Below are 19,836 nucleotides of genomic sequence, written 5' to 3' on the forward strand. Positions count from 1 at the left end.
TGGCAAACTGGCAGCATCAATGGTTTCAAGCTTGGCAACAACAGTGAGGTTGGCCCAGGATCGGGCAGTGTTTCGTACTGCTGTGCATAAGGTCACTATGAGTTGGTACTGATCCGATGGCACCTAACAACAACTACAAACAGAGATCCCTGTGTATATATATTTTGTTATTGTTGTTAAGTGCTGTTGAGTCAGTTCTGACTCACAGCAACCCTGTGAGGAGCAACTAATGGGTGTGAACTGCCAACACCAGGAGTCTTACTACTACGTTAATATACATATAGTATTAATTACTATATTAAAAGACACTAGTATATTTTTGTTGTTGTTGTTGTTGTTAAGTCAAGTTGTTTCCGACTCATAGCGAACCTATATAGCGTTTCCAAGGAGCGGCTGGTAAGCTTGAACCACCGACTCTGTGGTTCAAAAAACTTTACAGTCCAGAGCATCAGCCCACAGTACTACACCAGGACTCTAATGCACACAAAATACGTTTCACTCCTGAAGATTATTATTTAATTATACAAGAACTGCCATAAACATTTCAACAGAGAAATTCTTATACCTCTGAAGATACAATACCATCTCTGGAAGCTAGAAATTTTTCCCAGAGATTTTTCTTTCACAAAGCCTCCCAATGAAAATGATTGAAAAATAAGGGAGACATGGAAACTAAAGCACCAGAGATGAAACAACCAGAGCACATTAAAGAGAATATGGACATGTGAAAAAATGTAACTAATTTTACTGATACAGAATTGTCAAATGGAACCTAATTTGCTTGTAAGCTTTTACTGAAAATACAATATAAAAAACAAGCAAGCATTTTGTTGTTGTTAAGTACTGTGGAGTCAGTTCCGACTCCTAGTAACCCTGCACAGGGTTTCTGAGGCTGTAAACCTTTACGGGAGCAGAAAGTCTCATCTTTTTCCCATGGAACAGCTCATAGTTTCAAACTGCTGACCTTGAGGTTAGCAGCTCAATTCGTAACTGCTACGCTGCTTTCACTGAATATACAATATAAAAAGCAAGCAAGCATGCTATATGTTAATAATTGGTCATTTTAGCTGAAGAGCATTGTGTTATTCTTTCAACATTTCCATAGGTTAGCTATTTTTCTAAATAAAAGTTAGAAACAGAAGACGAAAAGGAAATTATTTAACAAAGAACAATGTGAATATTATTTAATTTGCTTAATAAAAACAGTAATTAATAAAAAGTAATGTGAATACAAACTATAATTTTCAGTGTGTATGGCACATAATAGAGGATCAGCAGATATGTATTTCGAATAAATGAATACATATCCTCAAATTATTTTAATAAGCATATTTCTTACATAGAACAACTGTAAAAGAAGTAATTATTCCTGAGTGAACATATGGAATTAAATGACCAGCTTTGATAAACTCTGGTACTTGCTACTATTTTCTTCTTGATTCCTGCTCCCCCACCGTTTGGTAGTTAAAAATTGTAGAAAAATTCCATTGTCTTTTAATTCTTTTTTTTTTTTTTTTACAAATTTTTAAGAAGTCCCCTCAGATTTTCTCAATGTATTTTTTTTCTGAATACAAATCAAAATCTATTTTTTTGTTAATATACTATTTTAACAAGTCTAACATTCTTTTCAATATGTGATGGCTTAAAATAGGATGTTTTGTGCACAAGTACATTTGTTTCCAGGAAACTGGGGAAAACCATAAAACACACAAAGTAAAAATCAAAACTGCTTAACCTTCCACCATTCTCTTGAGTATTAAACCTAGGCCACGTTTGGTCACTTGCAGGGGTGCTATTTTCTTCTTTATTCTCAATGTAAATATTTGCTCCTTGGGACACACACCATCAGCTTTGCTTCTTCCTCTCTCTCCTCCCACATGCTAAGTGTCCTTGGCTGTTGCTCAGTGCATTGCTGTCAACTCGAAACGGTCTTTAGCATTTGGATTAACCCCACCTTCTAGCAACATGACAGCAGTTTTTGGAAGCTGCATAATGCAGGCGAGTACAGTCATTCTGACTACAGCATTCACTTGAGCATCTGCTCACAGAAGGGCTTTTACAATTTCATCCTGGCCAACAGAAGCAGCAATATGAAGAGTTCAACCTGTACAATCTTTATCATTCACTGGCACTCCAAGTTGTAGCAAGAATTCAACTATTTCTGTATGTCCTGCTGAGCATGCCAAATGCTGTAAAATACAGTTTTGTTGTCCTGGCCTGTTCTAGTAGCCAGGGATTTATCGACCAGGATCCTCTCCTTCAACTCCTCCATCTTCCCACTGTAGGCCACATTGCAGACTATTAGGTTAGACACATCCCTCTAATTCGCTTTCCCCAGGATCTGGTGCTTCTTTATTGATTTTTTTTTTTTTTCTCTTCTTTATTGAGTTTTGCTGTTATGTCACAACGTATCATTATCACGAGATTTCCAAAGGTTAATATGTATCAACACCAAAAGAAGTAGCAAATATATATGAGCTCCATATTTATATTTACAAATTTCTGCTATCATAATAATCTGAAAGAAGCTGAATGAATAGTTAAGTCTCTTAGACTCTTAACTAAATGATTTCTTTTCCATAAAAAAATGACTGCTAGTAAAAGGTTTTTTTGTACTCTGAACCTTGATAAGATGAAATATCTGAATTAAAAAGAATAAGTAGTTATCTTTGAGGTCCAAAGTTTAATATATTTTACTTAAAATGGATTAAAAACATTTTTTTTAGTATTTTATTGATCCAAAAGGGAAGTTACAGTTGTAGATCAAACAGAAAAAGAAAGCTGACTACTTCAATTGAACACTATTTCCAAACAAATATGATGGGGAAAAATGATGGAATGGAATTAATCCCTAAGTGTACAATGTCTAGTGTGGCCCTGCCCCCCGCCCCCACCTACATGATTTGTTAATACCTTAGACCAGTAAACATTGGGGTTGAACAATTATTTCAAACAGACTACATATTTGTAATTTCTAATAAACCAAATGTAGTTTGGTTTTTAAATTATATGTATTCCATGTATAAGTGATCCTTAATATACAAATCTGATATGCAGAGTTTCACCAGGATAGGGTATATAGATCTAGGAATTAATCAATATACAGGTCTAAAAATATATATTACCTGAAAGTTCTTTTAAAAATGTGATATTTATAACAAATTTTTATTATACCTCACATAAAAGAACTGTGTGTCTAAGAGAGTAATGAAGCTCATTTTCTGATCATGACTTCTTTTGTTTGTCTTTCAAACAAAAGAGAATAATAGCCTCAAGACTAAGTTCATATTTATGAAAAGTAAAGTTTAAGTGTTGTATAGTACCTGCCTGATAGCATTCCAATCTGAAATCCCCTTTTCCTATCCTAAAATGGAAAAATAGGACACTGCTTCTATAATAAGGAGTTGGATACTTTCAATTAAGCAAAAATAAGAAAAACATAGAGTGATCTGGAATATGACTTTAATATACTATATTGTACTGAAACATAAGACAAAGCTCTTCTAAAATAGGACCATAATATTTATCTTAGGTGAAATGTTCAGTATGAATTGTACAGTTCAATCAACACTCACAAATAATAATCATTTTTTAAAAGCAAAGGGGTTCCCTATCCAGAACCTTCTGAGGTAGGACATTACCACTAGAAAGGACAAGCAGACCAGACTGGAACAGCTAGAGCAAAAGAAGATACATCTTCAAAGAAAGATCATCAGGAAAAACCCAAAACAAAAATGGCAGTATGACTGGCTACTACAAGAATAAGCAACTTGTTCGCTGGGAAGCCATCAAAGCAAGCAATCAAGTTTCTTCAGGACAAACCCCACTCTAAGACTGAAACTCAAAGGGAACACATAAGCAGGCATGTAAGCTTGCTGGTGCCTATGTGGGTCTATTGATGAGTAGAAGAGGGGAAAAGGCAGCAATGAAGAAATGGGCTGAGTTCAACCATGTTCCACTGACTCCCATGGACCTGGAGATGAGAGAGAGAAGAAGGGCTGGTTGGTCCAATGTGTGGTGAGACCTGGGTACACCTGAGAACATGGACAAGGACATTGCCACAGAGGGCTAGAGCTAAGAGTGAAGCATCCAGCTGATATAAAGTGAGAGGGGTTGCACAAGAACACACAAAGTTGCAAATAGTACCCATTTGACCTAGCCTTGATGGCTTGAGAATCAGAATTAGACTACAGGAAGATAAAACAAACATTTTGACAAAGGAAACAAGGGTAAATTGCTAAAATTTTATGAACTTGACCTATACTCATGGAGGTGGTGGTGGTGGTTATGTGCCGTGAAGTCAGTTCCGACTCATAGTGACCCTGTACAGGGTTTCCGAGGCTGTAAATCTTTATGGGAACCGAAAACCTCATTTTCCTCCTGCAGAACAGCTGGTAGTTTCGAACTGCTGACCTTGAGGCTTGCAGCCCGATTTGTAACCACTACACTAGTGCTTATTGTATGGAGTCACTGTGCAGAGTTACGCTAGTAACTCTAAATACCAACAGACAGGGAAGGAGTATTCATATCTAGTATCAATGTTATCCCCTCTGTACACAGGGTAGATAGGAATGGGCAACTTACACATTGGCTACCTAAAATGATGGGGTGATAAAGGCATGAAGTGGCTGGCTTACAAGGTTTCAAGGGGGAGCTTAGTTTAAGAGTGTGTGGGGAAAGAAAGAGTCCCCACTAAATAGTTTTCATCTTGTCTAGATGGGTCTGGTTAAGAGACGGGAGTAAGACTCTTATGATTCAATAATGAGTGATTGTTATCATGACTAATTGCTATTCTCACAATTGTAAAGATAGAAGTTTTGTAATAAAAACAGGGGAGTACTGACAGAAAGGGGACTAGGACACAGAGCAGTTAAGTAACTTGCTAAAGGTCACATAGCTAGAAAATGGCCAAGCCCATTTTAGGACACAAGCTGTCTAGAATTAGAGGCTGCACACTTAGCTACAGCCCTGTACTGCTTCTCTTGATATCTGTAAGAGTCCTAGTTATAAAATCCATACATGTGATAAAATGGCGTTGAACTCTGCACACATATTGTACCAGTGTCTATTTCCTGGTTTTGATGTGGTACTATAGCGATGTAGGAGACACTGGGAAAGAGGCGAATGTGTATGCAGGACCTCTCTGAACTATATTTGCAAGTTCCTGTGAATCTATAATTGTTTCAAAATAAAAATGTCTTTAAATACAACAATAAAAAAAAAAAAAAAACACACCAAAAAAAACAGGGAGTAGTTAATCTTACAGGCCAGAAACAAACAACCCTAGGATCATCAAGGGAGAAGAGCACAAGCAGAATGAGAGACCTTATCCAGAGAAGCAGCGACACCAGAGATGGAGGGGGCAGAGATGGGGACATGGTGAGAGGGAGCAGATGAGAACTCTAGATTCAAGGAAAGTGAGTGGCTATGAGCTGGCGGCCAGAAGCCTGACTTGCAGAATGCGCCCTTTGGTGGTGTAAATTATTATATATGCCTGAGTGTTTTTTTTTAAAAAAAAGCTAAAGTGAATAGAGAGAAACACTGGTAACTGATGGTACATGGAGGGGATTATAATCATTGTAATGAAACAAGGTATATGCCTTGTTGAATGTAAAACTGATGATCTGCCCTGTAAACTTGTACTCAATCCACAATAAAAACCTTAAATAAAATTTTTTTAAAAAATTGGAAAAGAAAAGGGGTTATCATAAGGCTATCACATGATTCCAAAGATTTCATTAGAATCCAGGTCTGATATTTTTTGAAGTTTTTGGCTTTTTTTGGAAACTTTTTATTGTGAATCTATTGAAAGTTTACAGACAAGATTATCAGTTTTACATTCAGCAAAGCACACACTTTGTTTCATCTCAATGACTGCAATCCCCTCCCTGCAACAACAGTGATCCCACTTCCTCCCTGTGGTTCCTATGTCCATTCCACCCTTCCCATCCCTTCTCAACTTTGTCCTTAAGGAAAAGCTGTCTTTTTGATCTTGAATGATTGACCATTCCAAGGTGAGCATACCTTACTAGAGTTGTTATCCCCACATATAACTATCTACTGCTTGGTTAAAACTTGGACCATGAGTGTGAGTTCTGTTCCAGACTTGAGGCCAAGGGCCTCAGTTTCAGGTTCCTCTAGTTTCTTTCTGATCACCGAGTCAGTCTTTTTTTATACTATTGAGTTTTGTTCCACATGGCCTTCCAGTTTATTTGGATCTTCCAATATGATCAGAGCAGTGGGCAGTGGTAGCCAGGCACTATCTAGTTTTTCTGGTCTCAGAATCCTGTAGACTGCTATTCACATATTCCATTAGTCATCTGGACTACTTGAGACTAAGCATCTTCAATTTTCATCACTCTTCTTTTTCTTCGGCACATGGACAAATAGTTGTGCCTTAGATGACCACTCATGAGTTTTTAAGATCCCAGTTGCTACTCACAAAGTAGGACATAGAACATCATCTTTGGGGACTACAGTATGCCATATGACCATGATGTCCCTTAAATTATGGTACTGAGCTCCCAGAAACAGCAACACCCTGTGCCAAGATGTTTGATAATGTCTAAGAAGCTTTCATCATTTTGTCATTTGTATGCTTTCCCATAAGAATGCAGTGGTGCCTTATGATAAGCACTGGACTGCAAACCACATGTCTAAGGTCTGAGCCCAGCGGCCAGTGTACACGAGAAAGATGAGGCTTTCTGCTCCCTCAAAGACTTAAAGCCTAGGAAGCCCTATGCAAGGTTGCCATGAATTGGGACCAACTCAATGGTCCTAAAGAATAACAACAAATGCTTGCCCAAGGAGCACAGTGACTCTGTACAATAAGCACTAGACTGAAAAGACAAGGTCTGCAGTTCAAGTTCGTCAGCAACTCCACAGGAGATTTGAATCTTCTGAAAAGATTTAAAGCCTAGGAAACTCTATACAAGGTCACTATGAGTCAAAACCAACATGAGGGCACTTAACAACAACAACACTACATTCATGGTTGTGCTTGCAAAGGTAAATCCCCATAAACAAATATCCTCTGTCAAACTCTTATAAATCTGTGGGTATGCTCCCACTCTCCCTCCCATGCCTATTCAGCCTGGTTATCTGTCCACGTATCTACCCAAAGAACACTGTTGTGGCAGGGCTGTATATATGAGTATTTACTTCTGTTCCCTTTAATCCTTGCATTCCTCTCTGTGACTTCACCTATCTTCACCACTCTTTTGCCAACCTCCCTCTTGTATACTGTTTCCCTATCACCCGAGTTAACAAGTCTGCCCTCTAGCCAATGCATTATTCTCCCTTCCCTCCCATCCCTCCAAGTCTGACTTTCTATGTCAGATATAAGGAACTCTTACCTCTCACTGGCACCTTTATGAGTGATTCCTTATTTTAATCCCTACCATTAGCATCATTTGTATTCTTACAAGTCTAATTTTGCCAAGAATAAGAGTCAGGTAATAGAAGCACTCACCCACCTTCACTAACCAGCTCACTGTTGTCCGACTGCTTACAAGAGATGATCTTCTCCACTAGCTGGTTGTAGCTGCAGTTACCAACAGCTTTTACAATGTCATCAATCTAGAAAACAAATGACTGACTCACCGATTATGACAAGATATAATAAAAACAGTAATAAAAGAAACCCAATGCCATTCTTTAGGATTTTACTCTAATGCACTACTACATATAAAACTATTATTGTACTTATGAAGAAGAAAACCAGTGCTAAAATCAACATGTAACAGTTTTCGATTTGTTTAAAACTTACTATAACACACAATCAAAAATACTATTTTACTGTATTTCAATTATAAAAAAGATGAAAAAGGACTATTACATGTAACTTTATTTCGTAAGATGTTGTAAAGATGTGTTTAAGTGACTAAAATAAAAAGTAAACTAATATATGAGGAAACTAAGAAAATTTCAGCATTTTTTTACTCAGAAGTGATTCACATTTAAAGCGAGGCAAACCTAAAGTTTTAATTTATAGGCTTAATCAAGTTTTTTCCATTTTATTTATTTAGTTTCAAGCAAATTATAATGGAGATATGAGTAAAAATAACAAAACTTATTTTCCTTTAAAAAAAAAATCCTATTAATCAGGGACAGTAATTGCCTCATGATTCTTACTGAACCTTTTTTAAAAGTACAGTTGAATTCTACATCTTTAGGAAGTATATAGTCTAGAGTGAAAACAAAAATAAATAATGTGGTAGCTTTTTGTGCATTTGCATTGCAGTATAAGCATTCCATAGTATGAATATACCTTAATATATGGTTCAATCTTTGGCTTTGCTTTCAGTGTGGGCTAGGGCAAATAATGCTAGGAACACTCTATGGTTCATGCCTTTTCAAACTGCTGAGTCTTAGGATATTCTTATCCTCAACTTTACTAGATTACTCTAAACTGTTTTCCAAAGTAGATAGCCAGGACACATTTCTATCACTCAGGAAGAAAATATCCTACACTGTTTATTTTCTCCAATATTTAATAATATCAGACTTTTACATGTCAACCATTTTGATGGGTCTATCATGATATCTCCACCACTCATCTGTCAAATTGTCAGAATGTGGTGGCGTACATGTTGTTGTGATGCCAGAAGCTATGCCACTTGTATTTTAAATACCAGCAGTGTCACCCATGTTAGAAAGGTTTTAGCAGAGCTCCCAGACCAAGACCAACTAGGAAGAAGAGAGGCAAACTACGTCTCAAAGTTTAACCACTGAAAATCTTATGAACAGCAGCAGAATGTTGTCACATGTATTACCAGAAGATGAAAACATTATGAACAGCAATGAATAAGGAAGACCTGAGAATTATTGCACCTGAATTTTGATGTTGGTGAAAAATACTGAAAGTACCATGGACTGGAAGAATAAAGAATCTGTCTTGGAAGAAATACAGCCAGAATGCTCCTCAAAAGAGAGGGTGAGGAGACGTCATCTCATGCACTTTGGACACGTTATCAGAAGGCACCAGTTCCTTAAAAAGGCCATCATGCTTGGTAAAGTGGAGAGTCAGTGACAAAGCAGCAGACTTCCAATGAGATTGGATGATACATGGCTGCAACAAGGGGCTCACACATAGCAATGATTGTGAGGAGGATGGCACAGGACTGGCCAGTGCTTTAGTCTATTGTGCTTATTAAGATTGCTGAGTTGAATCAACCTGACTGCACCTAACAACATTCATCTAGCAGTTACCCACTCTTTCCTATTCTTTTAATTATTACTCTAAAAAAAAGCACTATTCAATAGAATTTTTGGCAATGACAGAAATATTTCAAATCTATGGGCCTAACAGTGGTCACTAGTCACAGGTGTCTACTGAGTAATAGTAATATGGCTACTGAAACTCTGAATCTAAATTTTTTATTTAAGTATAAATAGCCATCGTTGGCTATCATTTTTGACAGTGAAGCTCTAGAAATTATAACATCTACATCTAACCTAAGGAGCATGGTGGTTCTGTAGGATAAGCACTGTACTGTAAACCAAAGTCAGCAATTGGAGCTCACCAGCTGCCCTGTGGGAAAAAGATGAACTTTTATGCTCCTGCAAAGATTTATAGCCTTAGAAACGCTATACAGAGTGGCTAAGAGTTGGAACTGACTTCACAACCCTTAGAAAAACAACAACAATTTCTAACTTAACAAAGTCAGACATGAATACTCTCTTCTTGAACAGTTAATTACAGGCCCTAAAAATACTGCAATTCCATTTAACTCTCCTCTCAATTATGCTACTGTTTTCACATATGCGAATGTTCTTTTTAAAACCTCAAAAGATAATCTATTTTATACAGTCAACAATCATTTAGATTTACCCATACATTTGTCAAATCAGTTTCTCACCATTCACTCTTCCTTTCACCAAGAACACTTTAATGCTGACAAAAATATTTGTTTAGAATTTTCATTAATGACAGTTTACTGAAGGTACACTAACTTAAATTGCTGTTAAGTGCCATCAACTCAGTTCTGAATTATAGCAATCCTGTATTAGGGTTTCCGAGGAGCAGGTGGTGGGTTTAAATTGCTGACCTTGTGGTTTACAGTCAGTCCAGTGTTGATCCTACAACACCACACCACAAGTTCATCCTAAATTAACAATCTTAATCTGAAAAATGCCTTTGTTTTACTCTATTTTTTAATGATAATTTTGTTTGGAACAGAATTATACATTGGCATTTGTCTTCCTTCAGCAAGCTAAATATATAATTTCTCTTGTCATATGACCGTCACTGATACTAAAGAGTTATCAATAATAGGGAATATAACTTTTCAGTTACTGAATTTTTGTGCTTTCATCGAAAGAACTGCAGATAGTTATTTGTAAGAGAAGTTACTTACAAAATGTAAAATCAGAAAACAAAGAACTAGACAGTTCTGAAAGAAATTTCATACAGACATTATGGATTTTAAGCTTTTCTTCTTAGCTGCAAAATTTGTGTCACAAATTAAGTCAAATAGATATAAAGCAGAGCCCTCTGTCTAAACCAGAAAAGCCTGCTCTACATTAGATTATATCTCTTTCTTTAAGCACACTATTAATTCAACTGTTCACTAGACAGTATCTAGTTAGTCATATAATCCTAAGGCAGATCTCAGTTTAGATTTTAAGAACTGACTGCTCCTCAATCTAGACTACCCTGAATTGTCACCTGCCAAGATCCAACATGGCCTACTGGGCATAGTTAAGACTTTTCAGTGATATTCTCAGAGAAAGACTGTCAATAATGACATAAATGTCTTGTTGTTGTTATTAGGTGCCATCGAGCCGGTACCAACTCACAGCGACCTTATGCACAGCAGAATGAAACACTGCCCGACCTTATGATAAACTATTCTTCCATTACCCAGAATAGCAGGTGTTTTCATCAATGAACCCAAAACCAACTCACTGCTGTTGAGTTGACTCTGACTCATAATGGACCCTATAGGACAGGCTAGAACTGCTTCATAGGATATCTGAGGCTATACTCTTTATGGAAGCAGACTGCTTCATCTTTCTGCTTTGGAAAGGCTGGTGGACTTGAACCACTGAACTTTTGGTTAACAGTCCAATGCTTAATCCACTGTGGTACCAGGGCTCTATTCATCAACAGACAGGGCTGAAAAAAAATCATCAAATCCTTGCTGTTATGCGTTTACCTTCCCTGTATGCATGTATGTTGCATGCTTCATTTCATCAGTCAGTATTTATTGAGAACCTGCTATGTGCCAGGTATTATTCTAAGTACGGAGACTTAGTAGACCAATCCTCATAGAGCATATATGCTAATGGGAGATGACAACCAATCAGAAAAATAAATAAATAAGAATTCCTAATAATAAGTGCTAGAGAAAATAGTAAGTGCCAGTCAAAGGAGACAAAATGACTAGGGAAACGAGGGTGACTAATTTCAACAATTTGGTCAGGGAGGGCCTCTTTTAAAAGGTGGGATTTTGAGTACCCAGCAGCTCAGTCTCTCCCTGTCATCGTCTCTGCCTCCATCTCTGGCGCTGCTGCTTTTCTGGATAGGGTCCCACACTCTGCCCTTCTCCATTGATGGTCCCAGGGTCCTCCTTTCCTGGGCTGCAAGATCAATCACTCCCTTTCTTTTGTTACAAAACATCTACCTTTACATTTGCAATATTCACTATCATTCCTGATAACAATTATTCACTACTGAACCACAAGAGTTTATCCCCATCTCATTTCACCAGTCCCATCTAGACAGGTTGGAAACCACTCAGTGGAGAGTCTACCTTCCCCTGCACCCTCTGAAACTAAGCTCCTTCTTTAAAATTTATAAGCCAGTTACTTCATGCCTTTGTTGCACCCCCCCAACCCCCATTTTGGGTGGCCAATGTCTAAGTTGCCCATCCCTGTCAAGCCTGTGTAAAGAGGGGTTGGGAATGATCCTTGTTGTGAAGATTCCTTCCCTCTTTTAAGCTACTACATCCATAAGTCTAGGTCAAGTTCATCAAATTATAGCAGATTACACTCTTTTTCTTCTTCTTTTTTCCTCTAGTCTAGTTCTGATCATCCAGCCATTGAAGCTAGATCAATGGGTACTATCTGAAAGTATGGGCGTTCTTGTGCATCTCCCCTCACTTCACATCAGCTGGATGCTTCACTCTCAGCTCTAGTCCTCTGTGACTATGTCTCTGTCAATGGGCTCAGGAATCCCCAGGTCTTGCTATACTGCTGGCCACCCAGGTCACGATCCAAGTTGACAGGAGTGTATTGGATGTGGTCAGACTTAGCTCACAGCTTCATTGCTGTTTTTCCCCCACTTCCCCATATTGGTGGACCAACGTGGTCACCAGCAAGATTATATGCCTGCTCGTGTAGTCCCTTTGAGTTTCAGTAGTGGAAGGGGGTTTGCCCTGAGGGGACTTGCTTGCTTGCTTTGATGGCTCTCCAGTGAACAACTTGCCTGTTCTTGTAGTAGCCAATCAGACTGCCGTTATTGTTTTTGATTTTCCCTGCTGGTCTTTCTTTCAAGAAGTATCTTCTGTTCCTCTAGCTGCTCCAGGTTAGTCAGAAGATTCTGGATGGGGATCAGAGTTCCACTACTGTCTTATGCAATGCAAAGGCTCCACAAGAATCCTCTTTGACTGGGCAAGTTATAGCCCCATTTAGGTATTCCAATCAGTTATAGGTTGAAGATGGACTTACAGGCTTTCTATAGTGATGTTTCTGGCTATTCCTTTCTCTCCCCCTCAAGTGTCTATTTTACAATAGTAGGCAAGGGAAACTGAGATTCCTAAGACAGTCAAATATCTTAACATTGTTTCCCTTCTTTTACCTATTCAAACCATGCCTCAATCCCTGTATCCCAGAGCCCTGTTGTTCAAAGGTTGAGCATACATCACTATTCACCTCTGTCCCACTCAGCCCATGAAAATCTGCCTAAATGTTCTCCCATCTGCCTTGTTCTTCCAGTCCCCTCCCCCTTCTTATGTATTGCCTCGAGGGACCCTATCCAGAGAAGCAGCGACACCAGAGATGGAGGCAGAGACAATGACATAGAGAGATGGAGTTGCTGGGGACTCTAGACTCAAGGAGGGAGAGGGGCTGTGTGCTGATGGCTGGGGGCGTTGGCTGTGCAGGGTATACCCTTTGGTTGTTTGAATGGTTATATATTCCTGAGTGCTTCGGTGTACACACACAAAAAAAGAGGGATTGGAAGCCAATGCTGTTGAATGATGATGCACGGAGAGGATTGAAATCATTGCACTGAAACAAAATATGACTAGAATGAATGTAAAGCTGATGCTCTCCCAAGTAAACTATCACTCAATTCATAATAAAAACTTACATATATATATATAAAGATGACATTTGAGCTAAAGCCTGCATAATGAAGTGTGAAGACCTGGGAGAACAACAAAACTTTAGGGCGAGAGAACAGTGTTCCCTGGTTGGGAGAATAACCAGTGCAAAAGCCCTGAGACAGGAATGAGCTTGATATGCAGAACAGAAAATTAGCTAGTGCTCCTGAAGAGTAGTAAAAAAGTAGGAAACTTATGAGACAAAGTTGGAGATTTTGGCAGAATCTAGGTTACGCCGGATGTCGCAAACACCCTAGAGCGTATTTTGTACTGTATTTCGATCACTGGACACTTTTAAGGAAGAAAAAAGAGCACATAGATAAAACAGGAAGGTTTATTTTACTAAGAATCACTCGAGTGCCAAAACAATCCAAAGGGGGAAAGAAAAGTCTTGGCAACAGTGCTAGGACAAGTGGATATTTACATGCAAAAAATGAAGTTGAATCCTTTACTCATTGTTGTTAAGTGCTGTGGAATCAGATCCAACTCATAGCAACCCCATATGGAGTTTTTGAGGAACGGTTGGTGATTTTGAACTATCGACCTTGTAGTTCAAACCCACCTTTCAGTCCAGTACTTTTTCTATAGTGTCTCACCAGGACTCATACCATGTGTACTCATATCGTACACAAAAATTAACTCAAAAGGGATCATATGTCTAAATGTCATAATTAAATCCACAAAATGCTTAAAAGAAACTATAAACTTATGGCTTTATTGCTCCTAAGATATGACAGCCAAAGTACAAATAATAAAAGGAAAAAAACCAAAACAATAAATAAGACATTTACATTAAAAAAAACAAAAAACTACAGAATGACCCACCACCACCAAAGAAGATAAAGAAATGCTTAAGACAAGAATTAAGAGCAGGGAGTGGAGTGTGTCCTTTGGACCTGTGGTCCCTGCACTGTGAAGCATCTAGGTCCAGGCAAAGCTTGATGCTAAGACACGTGGAGATCTCTAAGGAATACTGAGCTTATAGTTGCTGAAAGGAGACTACGAATCTTTCCACAGAACTGACAGAAAAAGACATCTCCTATAGCTGGCACTCTGGATTTGGACACCTAGCCTCTTAAACTATGAGAGAATAAATTTGTGTATTTGTTAATGTGGTTGTTAAGTGTAATCAAGTTGGTATTGACTTATAGTGACTCTATGCACAGCAGAATGAAGTACTGCCCAATCCTGTACCAACCTCACAATCTTTGCTATGCTTCAGCCCATGGCTGCTGTCACTATGCAAATCTATCTAGTTGGTGGGGTGGGAATGGGGGGGGGCAGGGGCTGGTATGGTTCCTCTTTTTCTCCAGCCCTACTCTTTACCAAACATGATGTCCTTCTCCAGGGACTGGTCACTCCTGATAATATGTCCAAAGTATGAGAGACAAAGTCTAGCCATCCTAGCTTTCAAAGAGTATTCCGGCTGTACTTCTTCCAAAGCAGATCTGTTGTTTTTTTGGCAGTTCATGGCACTTTTAATATTCCTGTCCTTTGTCTTCCTCCAATCCTGATGCCACATTCTTCTTCATAAAAATCCAGCTTCTCAGATTTATGTGTTCAGCACACAGACTGGTTAAGTATGGAGAAAGAATACAACTCTGGTATACAACTTTCCTATTTTAAGCCATTCAGTCAGTGTTCCCTTGTCCTGTTCAAACAACTGCCTCTTAGTCGTATGTATATACAGGTTCTTCATGAGCACAATTAAGTGTTCTGGAATTACTTATCAATGTTGTCCATGATCCACATAATTGAAAGCCTTTGTATAGTCAATAAAGCACAAGTAAACATCTTTCTGGTATCTTCTGCTTTTAGCCAAGATCCATAAGACACTGGCAATGATATATCTCTTACTCCATGTCCTTGTCTGAATCCATCTTGAACTTGTGGCAGTTTTCTGTCAATATACTTTTACAGTCATTTTAAAATTTTCTCAGCAAAATTTTTACTTGCATGCAATATTAATGATATTGTCTAATGATTTCCAAATTCCACTGGGTTACCTCTCTTTGGAATGAGAATATGGATCTCTTCCAATCAGTTAGCCAGGTAACTGTCTACATTTAAAAAGACAGTTCATCGTAAGTGTTGGTGAGGCTATGGGGAAACTGGAATCTCACTCACTGTTGGTTGAAATGTAAAATGGTACAACCACTTTGAGAAACAGTTGGGAAATTTCTCAAAAAAGCCTACACATAGAATTACCACAGGATTCAGCAATTCTACTCCTAGGTATTTATCCAAAAGAAATGAAAACTTTATAATCAATAAAAAACTCTAAATATTTAGGCATAAATTTAACATAACATGTATTGGATTTTATGCTTAAAAGTATAAGTGTTGATGAAAGAAAGGAAAGGAATCAATGAAGTTCTAAAAATAGGAAGGCATATTGTATTCATTGATGGGAAGGTTCAACATAGCAAAGATAACTTCTCCCCAAATTGATAAAGGTCTAATGCAATTCTATCAAATACCAGCAAGATTTTTTTTTTTAGAGATGGATAAGATGATTCTAAAATTTATAAAGCAAAGGAAATAGTTTAAAAAAATTTGCAAAAGAAAGAAAAATCCATCCGTCTGATTTTAAGATTTATATAGTTAACAGCAATCAAGACTATGTTATATTGGCAAAGGACAAGACAAAGCAAGACATGGGACAGAATACAGAACCCAGAAATAGATCTACACAGATGTTAGATGATTTTGACATAGAAGCAAAAGACATTCAATGGAGGTGAAACATGTGGACATCAAAACTTGATCTACAAGACTAAGACTCAATGGGAATACACGCTCTGATTGGTGACCACGTTCGTCACTGATATGGGGAAGTGAGGGAAAAACAGCAATGAAGCTGCGAGCTAAGCCGTACAACGTTTAATAGACTCCTGTGAACCTGGGTGGAGACCTGGTTAGCCAGCAGCATGGCAAGACCTGGGGACTCTTGGGCCCAGAGTCAGTGACATAGCCATAGAGGACTAGAATGGAGAGTGAAACATCCAGCTGATAAGAAGAGAGGGTATATGCACAAGAACACCCACACTTGCAGATAATACCCACTTGACCTGGCTTCAAAGGCTGGATGATCAGAGCTCAACTAGAAGAAGAAAGAAGAGGAAAAAAAGAATAATCTGATACTATTTGATGAACTTGACCTACACCTATGGATGCAGTAGCTCAAAAGAGGGAACAAATCTTTACAGAAAGGATCATTCCCACCCCCTCTATACACAAGAGTAGACAGGGATGGGCAACTTGGACATTGGCTACCCAAAATGGGGGCTACAAAGGCAAGAAGTGACTGGCTTTCAAGGTTTCAAGAGGGAACCTAGATCCAGAGGATGTGGAGGAAGGTAGGACCTCCTCTGAGTAGTATCCAATCTGTCTAGGCGGGACTGATGAAAGGAAATGCAGATAGGTCTCTTGTGATACAATAGTGAATAACTGTTATCAGGACTGATTGTGAGAGTTGGAAATGTAAAGGTAGATGTTTTGTAGCAAGGAGGGGAGTGATTAACTTTGTAGTCTAGGAGCAGAGGTTCCTGGGACCATCAAGGGAGAAGAGCAGAGAGCAGGATCCTACCCAGAGAAGCAGTGATGCCAGAGATGGAGGCAGAGATGATGACGTGGAGAGATGGAGCAGCTGGAGACTTTAAACCCAGAGAGGGAGAGGGGCTATGTGCTGACAACCGTGGGGCAGGCTTGTAGGGTATACCCTTTGCATGGAGGGGATTGTAACCATGGCAATGAAATGATATACGATACGATGAATGTAAAACTAATGTTCTCCCATTTAAACTATCACATAATTCACAATTAAAAAAAAAAAAAACTTGATCTATCCCTTATACCGTATGAAAAAATTAACTGAAAATAGATCATGGACTTAAATGCAAAATACAAAACTATAAAATAATTGTTGTTGTCATGTGCAATCTAGTCAGTTCTGACCCATACGACCCTATACAGGGTTTCCGAGGAGTGACTGGTGAGCTTGAACTGCTAACCTTGCAGTTCAAACGGCTTTGCAGTCTGGCACATTAACCCACAGTGCCACAACAGGACTCCTATAAAATAATTAGGAGGATGTAAAAATAAACTACATCTTAAACACAGATGGAACTTAAAGATATTATGCTGAATGAAATAAATCAATCACAAAAGGCCAAATACTATATGACCTCACTTATATAAGATGACAAGCACAGGTAAATGTATAGATACCAAAGTTTGCTAGTGGTTACCAGGGGTAGAAGACATGAGGGTATCGCTTATGGAAGACTGGATTTTGGGTTACAGTGATGGGAAAATCACATTCCTTAAGGGTAAGTTTACATACCTGATTAATGTAATTGCTGTACAGAAGTTATACATTTGTAAAAAGTTGAACTGGCAAAAGTTGTGCAACAAGATATATTTACAATAACAATCAAAAAAGAAAAAAAAAAGGCTGCTAAGGCTGGTATGTACAATCAAATATTTCATGGGGTTTGGTTCCTTGGTTTGAAGCTTTCAGTTAATTGGTCATCCCAGTTAACTGGTCTAATATTGTGGTTAGTGAGTCTGTTCTACCTCCTAGTTTGCTATATAATACTGGGGCAGCGTCCCTTAAACAAACAATAAATAAGGAGGATTCGGATGCAGACGGTGCAGACCCGGTCAGGAGGTCAAGACCCTGTGGGCCCAAGCGTTGTTGACCGTCCAAACCATAGGCTCTGAGGATCAGACTTTAGCTACCTAGTAGACATAGCAAACTGTCCCCCATCTGATTATTCAGTAATGCTTGTTAGTAATCTCATACATGAGCCCTGGATATCCACAGACAAATGTAAAAACCTTCCCTAAAAGCCGAGACTGTAAATTCCAAAAAGGCAAGTCCCCCCCCCACATCCAAAAAAAAAGCTAAAGAGGATAGAGAGAAACACTGTTAACTGATGATATATGGAGGGGATAATAATCAATGTAATGAAACAAGCTATATGAATGGTTGAATGTGAAGCTGATGATGTGCCCTGTAAACTTTCACTCAATCCAAAATAAAAACATTTAATAAAGAAAAAAAAAACAAAAAAAACTGGGGTGTGGGGGTGTGGGTGGTCTTAAAAACTTGCAAGCAGCCATCCAAGGCCACTTGCACAATTGGTCTCTAGAACAACAAAGGATGAAGGATAGTCAGCAGGACTAGGAGGAAATGGAATGTGTGGTTAATTGTCTCCATGGACACTACATGTCCAGAAGTGCTGCATGGTGCCCAGCTACCATTACTAACATTTTGATAAAGAACTCCTTAGAGAAATCCTGATTAAGAGGGAGAAAAATGCAGACCAGAATTTCAAATTCTCATAGAACCCAAACTTTCTAGAGCCAAGAGGTTGAGTGAACCCATGAAACTATTGCCCTGAGACAATCTTTATACCAAAAATATCTCAAGTCTTCTTGTTACTGTTTTTGAGTGCCTTCGAATCGGTTCCGACTCACAGTGATCCTGTATAGGGTTTCTGAGCTGCAGTTGGTATGCCTGAACCTCCGACCTTTCAGTTCAAACTGACCTTGAAGTAAAAAGCACATTAGCCCACAGAGCCACACCAGGACTCCTAAATCCTCTTAGAGCCAAACAGTGGGTTTGCTTAATTAGTGAAAGAATGCCTGTCTGCCTGGATCATTGTGTTCTTCTAAGGTCTAACTAAATGGGATTGAATTGACAATAATTAAAAAAATTGAATGAGTGTTGTAGGGGGAAGTAAATTTATGTTAATGTGGGAGGAACAATTCAGAAAAGGTGGATGAGAATAGCTACACACTTCACAGAATGTAATCAATGTCATGAAATTGTATTTGTAGAAATTTTTTAGTGTATCTCCTGATGTGTATAGTCTCAACAATGAAATGTATATTACATTTACATACAAGTTTTTATATGACCATAACTTTACATTTCTCTGGGATAATTGTCCAACAGTACAATTGCTGGTTTATATGATGTCTGCATATGTAGTCTCTAAGAAATTACCAAACTATTTTCTACTGTACCTACCAGGAGTTTTTATTTTCATTAGCAATGCTAATGATTCAGTTTATATGTTTCCTTGCCAGCATTTGGTATTGTAACTATTTTTCATTGTAGTTATTCTGATAGTTGTAATAGTGATATCTCATTGTGGTTATAAATGTGCTTTAATTTGATGGCTTGTATATGATATACGAAGGATTCCTTGTAGGTTACAAGTTGGACTCATAACCGAAGGTCAACAGTTTGAATCCACCAGCCACTCCATGGGAGAAAGATGAGGCTTTCTGCTCCTGTAAAGATTTATAGCCTTGGAAACCATATATAAGGTAACAACGAGTTGGAACCAACTCAACAGCACATTATTACCACCATCACCATATCATATACAAGGAGACTCCAAAATGTTTGTGGAAAACTCCATTATCTTTTAATTCCATTTTTCCCTGAACTTTTTAAATCCCTCTCGTGTTTTATATATTATGACATATTTGA

At 38.3% G+C, this 19,836-nt stretch overlaps 1 protein-coding gene and 1 pseudogene across 2 annotated transcripts in view; both read right to left on the reverse strand.

The window, feature by feature from the left end:
- FAM63B (family with sequence similarity 63, member B) overlaps window positions 1-19,836 on the reverse strand; it is a 97,480-nt gene that overhangs the window by 42,541 nt on the left and 35,103 nt on the right. For both annotated transcript variants that reach the window (XM_006831602.1, XM_006831601.1), the window contains exon 5: window positions 7,476-7,578. In XM_006831602.1, coding sequence (XP_006831665.1) covers window positions 7,476-7,578 — 103 coding nt within the window. The remainder of the gene's footprint in view (window positions 1-7,475; window positions 7,579-19,836) is intronic.
- LOC102821064 lies at window positions 1,881-5,052 on the reverse strand (annotated as a pseudogene).

This window comes from Chrysochloris asiatica, unplaced genomic scaffold, assembly GCF_000296735.1.
Source record: "Chrysochloris asiatica unplaced genomic scaffold, ChrAsi1.0 scaffold00004, whole genome shotgun sequence".
In the NCBI taxonomy this organism is placed as follows: domain Eukaryota; kingdom Metazoa; phylum Chordata; class Mammalia; order Afrosoricida; family Chrysochloridae; genus Chrysochloris; species Chrysochloris asiatica.